We start from the raw sequence: 12,442 nt of genomic DNA on the forward strand, positions 1-12,442 counted from the left end.
TATATAATTTAATTTATTTACATTTGGTTGACACTGATTTTGTCTTTGTAGAAGGTTTTGTGGTTTTACCTCTGCTGTCATTGTCAGGACTGGATTTATGTGGCTACATTTTATTGCAAAGCAGCATGAGACAAACGTTTTACAGTAAAAAGGTCAAAACTCATCATCATATTACATTAACATCTCACTGTCTTCTGTCAGGTGCATTTGTAGCCAAGATTGCACGTCCCCAGAAGCGAGCAGGAGCCATCCAGTTCAGCCCCCAGGCGGTGGTGGGCCAACACCAGGGCCAGACGTGCCTCATGCTACGAGCCACCAACCTGTTGCAGCGACCTCTGGTGGATGTAAAGGTGAGTGCTGTGCTCTACGAGGAACATGAAGGTCAGGCCCTCCACCAGACGTCTCTGGACTTCCATTTGGATCATCTGGGCCAGCAGCCCTGTCCCTTCTTCATCTTCCCACTCACCTTTTACCACCCCCTGGATCGCCGGAGCCCCCTCTACCCCACCCTGTGTGAGGGCACGTCCAACCACTTTGAGTTGGTGGTCTTCCTGTCAGCCTTGCAAGAGGGAACTGGCGACTCCTGTCAGAAGAGGACCTCCTACCTACGTCAAGAAATCCAGTTTGACCGTCGCTTTGTCCCAGCGTTGGGGCTGGATGCTCGGGGAAGGTACATGGTGAGCACCCAGCACTTTGACACAGCCCACTCAAAGGAGCCTTTGAACAAGGACTGTGTGGTGCAGATCAACGGAGATGGCAGCGACAGGATGGAGTAAGGATGCTGAAGGGGAGGTCTCATAGGGACGGATGGGAGTTTCTGGGGGATAACTGGGGAGGGTAACAGTGGGGCAGATATTTTTGTCAGGAGCTACTTGATTTAAATTGGTAACACTGAATTTATTTTAGTTTGAACATTTGAAATTAAAATGTCTATCAGATATGGGTGCTGCTACAGACTCCCTCACTCAGTCAAAGGCTCTAACTCAACACCCAGGGTAATGGTTCCCGCTGGCTTCCCACTCATCTGTACCGCTAATTGTGTAGGTTGGAATGTCTGGCCAGCAGGTGGCACCACTTCCAGGAACTGTTTGTGAACAAATACTGTTACAAAATGGGTCTTATTTTTGTCATTTGGTTCAATTCGGTTGCAATAACATTATGACAACATACTGTAATCACCACGTTAAAAGCTAAGACCTCAAAACATGGCTACAACACTGAAAATACATCCAGTGGGGCAAGAAACATGAGCAGTAAGACTATCAGACAGGTTGGAAACAACCCTCCAGGTTAGACAAACTTATTTGAACAGTAAAATTACAGTCCGCTGTAAACATACATGACATTTTACAGACCCATTTCCTGTTTCAGCTTTCACCTGCTGCACTACTGTAGTAGTAATGTAGTAATATCAGTTATGTTCCTGCATTCTAAGATCTCAGCAATTACTACACTGAGTACAATGTTATCATACCTGAAGGAACCAATGGCCAGTAATAAAATCCAAGTTTTAATAAAAAACAGTTTTCTTTTAAATTTTATCCAAATTAATTACTATATGATTATTCTTACTTTTCGTGTAAGGTGTTAGAACTGGACTGAGTGTGATTAAGCTATATTTTAAAATATTTAATTCAGTTGGGATGGCATGATCAATTTCAGATTCAGTTCCAGTAATCGACATTTTATCATTAATACTGAACCAAATGACTATTTCTAATATAAAATCAGGGATTCAGAGAGATGGACCCAGAGAGGCTTATCAGACTTTTTTTAGTGTCTGAGTTCATTGTTTTGGCTTTACAGCACATTTGGTGTTTGGTTCAGTCTCTCTGCTCTCATCAACCTTGTTTCCAGCCACAGCAGCTGTTTTCAGTTTTTAAAAAAAAGAAATTTTTTTTTAAAAAGGCTATAAAAAGCCACTGTACACTACCTGCTCAGCAGCAAACAGCAGACCCTCAGTTAGGGACTAGTTGGAGAATAGCAGCTAAAGAGCCAGATATTTCCTTCAGGAGTTGGTAGAGACCAAAAACACAGTTATAAGAGAGGGAATATCAGACTTAAATTCATCAGTTGGACATACACACCACACCAAATGAATGATCATGTTGCTTTGATTTGTTTATAATATGATAATGTTTGTGAGATAATTTATGTGAGAGGTGAGTCTTTCAGCTTGTTCTCCTGTCTCAAAGTGTCCAAACAAATGGATAAATGTAGCTTTAAGAAAATTGTAAACTTCATCTTGTGAAGACCCCATTTGTATGTGAACTTTTCTGAGTTTATTGACAATCATCTGAAAGGTGTTGTGATCACATAAAGATGTTACACATAGGGGTTTTTAGAAAAACCAACACAGAGATTTACTATATCTATGACTGAATGAATTGCATGCTGTTCATCTTGGTGTAGTGTCTCAGAAAGCCGTAACTGACTTTGAAGAATGAATCTGAAATGCATTTGCCATCACAGTTTGAACTAGAAACTTGTACACCTGAATTTATTGAAATTTGGCCTGGTCAGTTCAGTTTCACAAACCATTAATTTTCCAAATTTCACATGCAAGTAAAGAATATGGATTCAATTCAAAATTAAACCATTTATTGTGTACAATTTCATGTTCTGAACTACAAATTCAGAAGTACCACACTCTGCTCTGATACCTGCTGGCATAAATATCTGCCCATAGGTTGACAGGTATTGATGTCGACTAATAAAGATAGAACCAGTTATGACAGGAGTAATGATGGATCGGTATTACAGGGTTGGCACCAGGCAGGTGGTGTTGCAGGCAGTGATAAACATTTCCATTTCCTAACTTCCATAAGCAGCGCATAATGTCACACTTGAATGTTCCACACGGCGGCACCGTAGTTTGAACCTGGCCGATTGATTGGCAACTTTAAATTGCCAATAGGTGTGAAATTGAGTGTGAATGGTTGTCTGTCTCTATGTGTCAGCCTTGTGATTGACAGGTCACCTGTCCATGGTGTACTCCATCTCTCCCCAGTGTCAGCTGGAATTGGCTCCAGACCCAGACTTCAAGACAAGACAATGCTGAGTCTACAGTGGAGGCTAGTGACCCCATCTATTAAGTGGTGCTTTGAGCTAAACGCTAACATCAGCACACCAACATGCTCACAATGACAATGGCTGAATCCAAATGTCCTCCATCTGGATTTCAACCAAGCCCTCCTGGACTTGGCTCAAGGTGACAAAGACAGGATTAATGGTGTGACAGAGAGGAAGGTGAAGGTAGTAAAACAGTAAAAACCTCCCTATTCTTTGACCATCTGCAGATCTGAAGTCCAGACATTTGGATTCAGCCAATGCTAACATTAAGTTTAACATGGTCACTGATTTAGTTTAGCATGCTAGCATAGTAACATTTGCTAATAAACATAGTGTACAGCTGAGGCTGATGGGAATGTCACGAGTTTGGTAGATAGGTGGTCGTGAACCAAAGTACTGGAAAAAGTAAAATATTGTCCTCATCATGGAGCTTGAGGACAAGTCCACAGGATTCACCCTGAGGGGAACATGAATGTCTGTACAAAATGTCATAGCAATCCATTCAAAAGCTGTCTTGTAAGGAAGGGACAGAGTGCAGTGACTCTACTGTCATCTCAATGAAAGGGCATTTATTTCCCCAACTGATGTTTATAGACCAGCAACAGAACTGAAGGATTACACTGTACACTACCAACATGAGCTGAGAATCACAACACAGCATCAGATGGTTTTAACTCCACTGTCAATATTAAGCTGCTAAGGTTCTTCTGTGGAAGCCTTTTGGAACTAAGACATCCATGTCTAAAAGTGAGCGACTGACTTAATGTTAGACTGACCTGCATGAAATGAAATAAGGCTCCATAGTGACTGATAGAATGATAATGACTGCTGATTAAGGCTATTAATTTTAAAAATCATTTCCTAAATCATTATGCAAGGGCAAAAATGTATGTATTATTTTTAATTTGTACAATAAATGTCTCTAGATTTAGCAAAGAAAGTTAGGAAGAAATTTAGTGAACGTATGTTTGTATTTGGGGTATTTTCCCTTTAAAGGCTGTTGATAAGAAGAGAATCACTGTGTTATCTATATGGTTTAAATACAAATCATGTAGCAACTGCAGACATAAGAGAGGAAATGTTCCACTAATGTGATTGTAAAGGATGAGATCTCAGTGTATCTCACTTGCTCCAGTGCCTTTGTACAGTGTACATTACATGAAATAAATATTTTCTAAACAAGTATGGAAGTGAGAAGGTCCATTATTTCATAGTTACCTTGGTGAGTGCAGATACAGTACTGTAGTGCATGGAGGATGTGTCCAGCCGCGACAGTGCTGCTCCCTGCTGATGGAAAGCTGTACTACACATCTGTGCTTTGATTAAATTCATCATTAAATGTGTCAGTAATATCCGTTTGATTATTGTCTTTAAGTGATCAGTTAATAGGCCTAAGTGATTTTATGATTTACCATCATTTGTAGGACACATTTTCCTTTTACTGACCTCACATTTGTTGGGTGTGTTTCAGTTTACACTTCAGCCTCTCATCACTGCAACCGTCAGCTTCCATACACATAAATAACCTGCAGCTGCTGACAGAAACGTGAGCAGAACACACATGTCAGGATTAAAAGAGCAATCTGTTCCATTTAATTTAATATAGCCTTGGATCCTACTATTGACTGACAAGCTGTCAAACTCACACACACACACACACACACACACACACACACACACACACACACACACACACACACACACACTCACACACAAAAACAACTACCCCTAACATTAACGCTTTCTTATACTTCATTATATATTTCATTAGTCTGTAATGTTGTTATAATTCTTCCTTAAATTAAATATTTAGATGGGCATTAAAATAGAGAAGAATTTACAAATGAATGAATGAATCCATCAATAAATTAAAAAATGAGTTTATACAAAACAATCCATCCTTCCATTGGCTATAACGCTTATCATGTGAAGGTTGGGGGGCTGAAGCCAATCCCATCTAACAATGGCTGAGAGGCGGTTTACACCCTGGACAGGTCACCAGTCCATCACAGGCCTGACATACAGAGACAAACAACCATTTAAATAACTGAATTCCAAAACTGAATTAAGACTTCAGGTGTTATTCAGGAACGTGAAAAACTAACTCCTCTTTTTATTTAGCATTTCCCTTTTCCTTTTCCTTTTACTTTGTTTTATTCGGCATTTATGTGACACTTTGAGCCTTGTGCTGGTAAAACAATACAAACTAGTCTTCACCAGAAGCCCCCGTCATTTGCTTGTTTCATGGTTTTTGCAGTAAAAGCTCTGTTGTGTCTCAAAAGTACAGTTAGTCATGTTTTAACTGTGGTTTGATAGTTTATAGTGCTACTTGAGGTTTATTCGAACAAATGTGGGCTGGCTATGTTTAAATAATGTTTGTCTAACTGAGCATGAACAGGCCATTTTAAATGCATGTCTGGAGAAGTTAACATTAGCTCTCCTGAAAGACCTGGACATGCTCACAGTACAGTTCATACTCTAACATGAATTCAAATATAAAAAGTAGCTTCAAATGTATTTCAGTAGCAGGATAGGTAACATCTCTGAGCCCGCTGGTGGATAATACAGCTTTCTCTCTACAGGAAAGATCTCACATTGATAGTGCTGTTATTAGATAAGTTTTCAAAAGCCTCTGGTCTCCCAATTAGGCAGTGATTTAGGCATTTCAGGAGTCCCTACGAAATTCAAAGTCATATACTTAGGTGGAATCATTAATAAAAAGCAATTTTCAAGAATGAACAAAAAAAATGTAATCCGCAAATCTCTTTAATCCACTGAGATTTCATTGGATGTGGTAGGCAGGAGTTGCTCACTGACCACAAGGCACCTATGCTAGAGAACTCTTTGGAGGTGGAGGTCTTTTCCACTCCAGAATCCCCTGAAGCGGACATTGCGTGTGGAGGACCATGGTGGTTCCGAGTATTATCAGTTTGAGCTTTTGGCTCCATTCCCAGTGATGCCAGAATCTGGAGCTCTTGGACCTGACCATGTAGTTAAAATAACACTCTTTTGAAAAATGCCATTTGCAAATGGAAATAGCTGTGTGTTCCTATCGACCTGCTGCCATCTGCAACCAGTGCAGAGCCATATGAGGATCTGAATGGAAAAAAAGCAGTCCGGTGGTGCTTCCACAGCTGTCAAAAGCTGTCCAAACCATTGCGCCAAAACTGAAAATACTAAGTGGAGGGTTAGCAAAAAATAGTTTAAACTCCTGTGAATGATGAGTTTTGACCAATATATATTTGAAAATGAGCACAGAATCCCACTCAAGGATGGTTGCTAGGGGAGGTGGATGATTCTGATGATTAGAGGGCATTAACATTCTTTTGTTCTTTTTTTTTTAAATATATACATTTCATAATGTAAAGAAGTCCCAAATGGTTGACTCTCTGTCAGCATTGGCCTTGCAAGGTTCAGAACGATTTAGAACAGTAGATGGCATGTTGAGCTATTTTCAACTCATGAAATACAGATTTTTATTAATTTGGAAAGAAATGTCAATATCAACACCAGCACCAGTACAGTCGTTTCATTTAGTTTACAGCTCAAAAAATATGTTTAAGTGTGCAGTACCTCTTTAACTCTTTTCTTTCTTCAATTTCTATCACTTCTCTTCTTCTATTGAAGTTAACATGCTACCCAGCTAGCCCCAGCCTTCCCTGTCTCATAGTACCACTTTGCGATAGTGAGTGACTAATGTCCAGTCTGCCCTGAGGCCAACATGAGAAGACAAAAAAGTGGGGCTGCCCAGAGGGCTTTCTTTCTAATCACTTGTAAACGCAAAAATGGCTGAAGTTCTTAGTAAGTAAATATCTGTTAATGTTAACATTGGCTATGCAGCCATAGCAAAAACTTATAAAACATAGAGCACCTTTAAAGAAATGGGTTGATGATGGCACACTACTTGTCTGACAGATGCTGTTTACTGTACACCTTATATATAGAATAGTTGTTTTTGACACTATTCTGTCAGGTGTTTAAGTTCTGCTGTCATCTGCAACCAGAGCTTTTATCAGTCAGCCTACACCACAAGATTTGGACATACAGAATTCAGATGTTTTTCTGAGTACAAAAACTAAGAATAAACATATAAGGGTGCTACAGTTAGTAAACTTGCGTCTGCTTTTTTTGGAATAATTTATCTAGTGGTATAGACTGGATAACATGATTATACCCAGGAAATATTTAGTTTCAAATAAGGTACAAGAAGTTAAAAACTGTTGATTTTATTTCGTACTTAGAAACTTTGCTAAACATAAACTCAAATTTACTGTCTTCATGTTCCACTTAAACGTGCTACCTGGAAACACTGAAATACTGCACAAACGTTATAGCTGTGAAAACTTTTACATTTATTTATTGATTATTTATCTATTACTTTAAGTTTACAGTACATTGTTACCAGCTCAAGGCCCAAAGCGTCATGTACTGTAAATGCTGAATAAAAAAAGATTTAATTTGACCTATTTAGTGATGGTTTCATGAATTCATTTGTAAACATTTTTATTAATTGTGACATTTGTGGTCCTCCAGAGGACAGTTGGCTCACAGTTTGTATCTCAGATGAACTGGAGACCCTGAACGGTCTGTACAGCAGTGTGTCACTCTCTACGTTGTCACCCTCGGATGAACTGTTAACCCATCTAGTACTGACACTTTCCTAATCTATGCTGGGACAGGCAAAGAACATGATAAGCACTTTAGAGAGTGAATATTAGGGGCTGTATAAAGATCATATCAATATCTGGGAATAGCGTATGATTTCCCACTAATGCTCCTACATGAGTAATATGATGGATTCTGTATTTTTTAATATCGGCTTTTTTTTTTATCCTTTATTACAATCAAGTCAAAGTTTTCCATTCCGACAGGGAGTAAAACAACACAATATCTTTACAAGTGCCCAAAAATATATTTCACTGACCTTTTTTATATTTAGCAAGTTATAAGACTCTGCTAAAACAAATAACAATATATAATATTTTATTTATGAAAAAATACATTGTCCATTTCCTCAACAAATAGCTAAGATGCTCTGTGATAAGCATAGTAGTTTTTCTATGTGACAAGTCAAACATGCTAGAACTTGAAAACATTATTACAGATTAAATTAGGCGTCAGACACGTGAACTGCACTTAATAAAAAGCACTGTCATGGGTCAGGGCTTCTCAGCTGTTTGAAGCTCAGGACTCCATTTTCAGATTCCATAATTCAAATGACACCAAAGTTGTCAAACAAAATAAATATATACATAACTGAACTAAATTTCAAATGAGTTTATTTTTGTATTATTACCTCCACCGAGGAGGTTATGTTTTCATCCATGTCAGTTTGTTTGTTTGTTAGTTTGTCAGCAGGATTACACAAAAAGTACTGAACCGATCTGCAACAAATTTGGTGGAGGGATGGAGCTTGGGCGAGGATAGAACCCATTAAATTATGGGGCAGATGCACATCATTTACTATGAGTTTGAATTTTTTCCTCTGATGGCTGGTGTATGTTGCTTTACACTGGCCTTGGCAGAGGACTGCTAAAGTGCTGAACCAATTTGCACCAAACTTGGTGGAGGGATGGTGCATGGGACAGGGAAGAACCCATTATTTTTGTGCGAATCAGGTTAAAGGGGCAGACCCAGGGATTTTTTTTTTTAATCACCTTCCTTAACATTGTGAGATAGGACATTTTTCAACATTGACATCAATTTCTAGGGAAATAATGTATGGACATTTATGTAAAAAAAATCAGACATACTTATGGTGTTCAGATCTATGAGTTTGTATAATTTGGTGCAGATCCAGATAATAATCCGGATCTGGTGGAAGAAAATGCTGAATCCACATTACACACAAAGTTTAACTTACTATGTTGTGTAACAAATAAATGATTTACATTATCAGCCTACTTCCTTTTTCCTTTTATTTTTAAATTATAAGAGCTAACAGATTGTTTGGCCTTGGAGCTAAGCACTCTACTGAGTGCCTAATTTTTCTTTTATTTGATCTTGTTACATATATACATAAATACATAAATATACTCTAGTTTATGACGCTGTTTATTACTGAATCATTTTCTTACTATTAATTCTTTAATATCAGCACAGTATGTCTACATATGAACCCCAAATAGACTTGTGTCCCCCAAGCTGAAAAACTCTGACATAGGCAGGATGAGGTTTAGGATAGAGCAGGTTCTGCACATGAATATGCAATCTTTACACTTTCTTTTAGGTTTGGTGTATTGTGAATGTGATACATAGCCTATTTGTGGCACTGCCCTTCTAAAATGTAGTAACATTGAACCAAATGTCAAGAAAAATAAAAAAAAAAGCACCAGCACCTAGAGTGACATTTAGGTTTTATCACTGAGGAGGGTGGACTACATCCTCTTCTTCGGTCTTCAACGGAACCACTACTGCTGACTGACTGTTCTGACAAAACAAGTTTATTTTAAAGAAATAGTTCAACATTTTCGAAAAATGTGTGTTGAGTACAGACCTGGAGTCAAAACGTGGTTAGCCTGGCTTAGCAAGCAGGGGGGGGAAACAGCCAGCCCGCCTTTCTCCAAAGTTCAAACATACACATACAGTGTGCATGTCTCTTCTTTTGAGACTCTCTTGACCAGCTGGACTGTAGCTGAGGTTTCTTTAGGACTCAGTCGTCTGGACTCTGGTTCTGATTGCAGCACCAGGACTTTTGTTTTCTCACTAAAACATGGCCAGCTCTTTATGGGATTTGCAACATGTCATGCTGTGACTGAGCGTTGCCATAGCAATCCACAGCTGAATCCCTTTTCCGGGGAAATTCAAAAGGACAAAATGTATACAGGTAATCAGCACATAATAACAGACTGAGACCGTCTGAGCGCACCATTTCAGGCATAATGTCTCATTTGTCAGCTGCATGTGGAAGAGCAGTTACTCTGTGCCCTCATCATGTCCTCAGATTTCAACCTGAAACTGGACACTGCTTAAAGCCACTAAACAGGAAAAGTTTGATGCAGAACTGGAGTGGACAGTGGAAAGATTAAGCACACAGCACGCATAGCATGCAATGACTGCGGTTAAAACACCTGAACCCTGACTGCTATTTCCCCACCACTCCCAACCCACTTCAGTCACTTTTGCATACAGGGCTGCAGGAGATTTCTAATACTGATCTATTTTACATGGAAAATAAGGTAAATTTATTTCTAATATATTACAATCGCTAGAGTATTTATTTCACTTGCACTGCATGCAGTGCATGCCCTTGAAAACAGAATATTAAACTACACCATACCCATCACATTACAATTTATCAACTGTCTAACTACTGGGATCATGGGAATTTTGGTCCTAAAAACAGAATCAGCTGCATGTGTAACAGCGTGCAGAAGCTGTCCCCCATCTTTAATCTTACCATGTGCTTTTATTAATTCAGTCTGCTGTTGACTGTAGTTCAGTCACGGAAGAAAGATTTGTTTAACATTTTGGGGAAACATGTTTGCTTTCTTTCTGAGAGTGAGATGAAAGGTGGTTTTCAGTCTCAGGTCTGTGTGTTCTGTGCTGGAGTAAGGATGTCGTTAATTTAGTTTAGCATAAAGACTTGACGCAGGGGGGAAACAGCTAGCATACAGCAAACATGTGTCTGTAATCTGCTTCCAGACTCCTACTCTATACTGAACACAGAACTGAGACTGGTATCAGTCTACTGATTTCACTCTTAGAAAGAAAGAAAATAAACGTATTTCCCAAAGTGTCAAACTATTCCTTTAAAAGATAACCTTCCTTAATCTGAAACTTGACAGTTGAGCTTTAGTAGTCATCTGGGGATTTTTGGTGCAATAACAAAACAAGAGGGTGTACCATTGGTGGATCAAATAATTATCAAAGACTGAATCTGAGGTTCATGACAGCCAATCACAGTACAGGCTGGTTACTGTCGGATTAGTCAGCTAGACCAAGATTCAAAGTCAGTGACCAAAGCTGCACAAGGCTTCACTTGCCACCAACAAAAGTGATGTTAATACTTACTATTATTATACTATGGTGATACGGTTCTTCACTCTATGATCTATTACTATACTGTTTCTACTGTATTGCAGGTTGTAGAGTAGATGTTCATTGAATTACACTCACACTAACCGTGTTAACAAGGTGACGACAAAACAAGATCATGTGACCATACTGTAACATGAAATTCAAAATGCTTCACAAACAACAGAACATACTGAACAGCTTCAGTTTGCCTGAACAAGTTCATATTGCCTTGAGGTGAAAACTTCCAGTTGTTGTACAGAGGGACATTAAGAGCAAATTCACAGAAATGCACAATAAGTCTATGATATTTGCATGAATTTGGAGAGCTCACTAAGTATTTCCTGATACATCTGAAGTTGTGTTTTTGCCTTATTGTTTTTTATGGAACAGCTGCAGAGAGTCTGGCATGAATAGCCCACCCCTGTGACGTGTTATGAGATATTTTCAAGTATCTTAGTGAGTATGTACTTTAATGCATCTTTCTATTTTTGTTATAAAGTGCCAAATTCTGAGACATCTGAGACACTGGTGAAAGTATAAGTGGAGTGTGAGGCTGTTTCTAAAATCTCATTAACACTGACTGTGCATGTCAGGATTGTTATCTTCCTCCTGTGGAGGGTCAGGAGCAGAAGGTGGACTGCAGCTGCTTGAAGGCCGCTTGTCTCTGCTTTTTCTCCACGTCCTGTCTCTTGCGTTCCTCTTTTTCCTCTCGAATCTCAGCCTCAAATTTGCTGCCCAGAGACAGAGCCTGCATCTGGTAACACACAAAATGACAGTGTCCCTTCCCATCAATGCAAATCATCCTTAAATCCCAATAAATTACACTTGTATTTTGTCAGAGAGCAACTCTGAAATGACATGTGAGACATGCAGAAACTGTTGAAAGAGAGTACTGTTATTCTGTAGACCTTTACCACTTATCTCCCACACCAAATGTACACCTCAGCAAAACTTTTATTTTCATACCATTGACCACCACATCCTATTACAGAGACTGGAACATTTAATTCTTATTAAAGGAGCCGCTCTAAGATAATTTAAGTTCCACAAGATTCTGTGCTTGGACCAATTCTGTTCACCTTATATATGCTTCCTTTAGCCAATATTATTAGGAAACATTCCATAAACTTCCATCGTTATACAGATAATACCCAATTGTACTTGTCAATGAAGCATGATGAAAGCAATCAGTTTGTTAAACTTCAAGCATACCTTAGGGACATAAAAACCTGGATGACCATCAATTTTCTGCTATTAAACTCGGACAAAACTGAAGTTATTGTACTTTGCCCTAAACCCCTCATAAACTAATGTTATAGTTACTCTAGATAACATTGCCCTGGGCTCCAGC

At 38.9% G+C, this 12,442-nt stretch overlaps 2 protein-coding genes across 3 annotated transcripts in view; one reads left to right on the top strand and one right to left on the bottom strand.

The window, feature by feature from the left end:
- Positions 1-776, top strand: part of kcnj13 (potassium inwardly rectifying channel subfamily J member 13) — a 6,076-nt gene extending 5,300 nt beyond the window's left edge. Inside the window, exon 2 of the mRNA XM_040122996.1 lies at positions 202-776. Within this exon, the coding sequence (XP_039978930.1) occupies positions 202-776 (575 nt within the window). The remainder of the gene's footprint in view (positions 1-201) is intronic.
- A 3,756-nt stretch (positions 777-4,532) lies between these two features.
- Positions 4,533-12,442, bottom strand: part of efhd1 (EF-hand domain family, member D1) — a 35,775-nt gene continuing 27,865 nt past the window's right edge. The window contains exons 4-5 of one of the 2 annotated variants that reach the window (XM_040123014.1): positions 11,673-11,845; positions 4,533-4,604 (exon numbers count right to left, since the gene is read on the bottom strand). In XM_040123014.1, the coding sequence (XP_039978948.1) occupies positions 11,711-11,845 (135 nt within the window). In that variant the 3' untranslated portion in view covers positions 4,533-4,604; positions 11,673-11,710. Of the gene's footprint in view, positions 4,605-8,392; positions 11,846-12,442 lie in introns of those variants that run through there. The other variant, XM_040123013.1, reaches the window with a different exon arrangement.

The sequence above is a fragment of the Xiphias gladius genome, unplaced genomic scaffold (genome assembly GCF_016859285.1).
Source record: "Xiphias gladius isolate SHS-SW01 ecotype Sanya breed wild unplaced genomic scaffold, ASM1685928v1 HiC_scaffold_1472, whole genome shotgun sequence".
Taxonomy (NCBI): Eukaryota; Metazoa; Chordata; class Actinopteri; order Istiophoriformes; family Xiphiidae; genus Xiphias; species Xiphias gladius.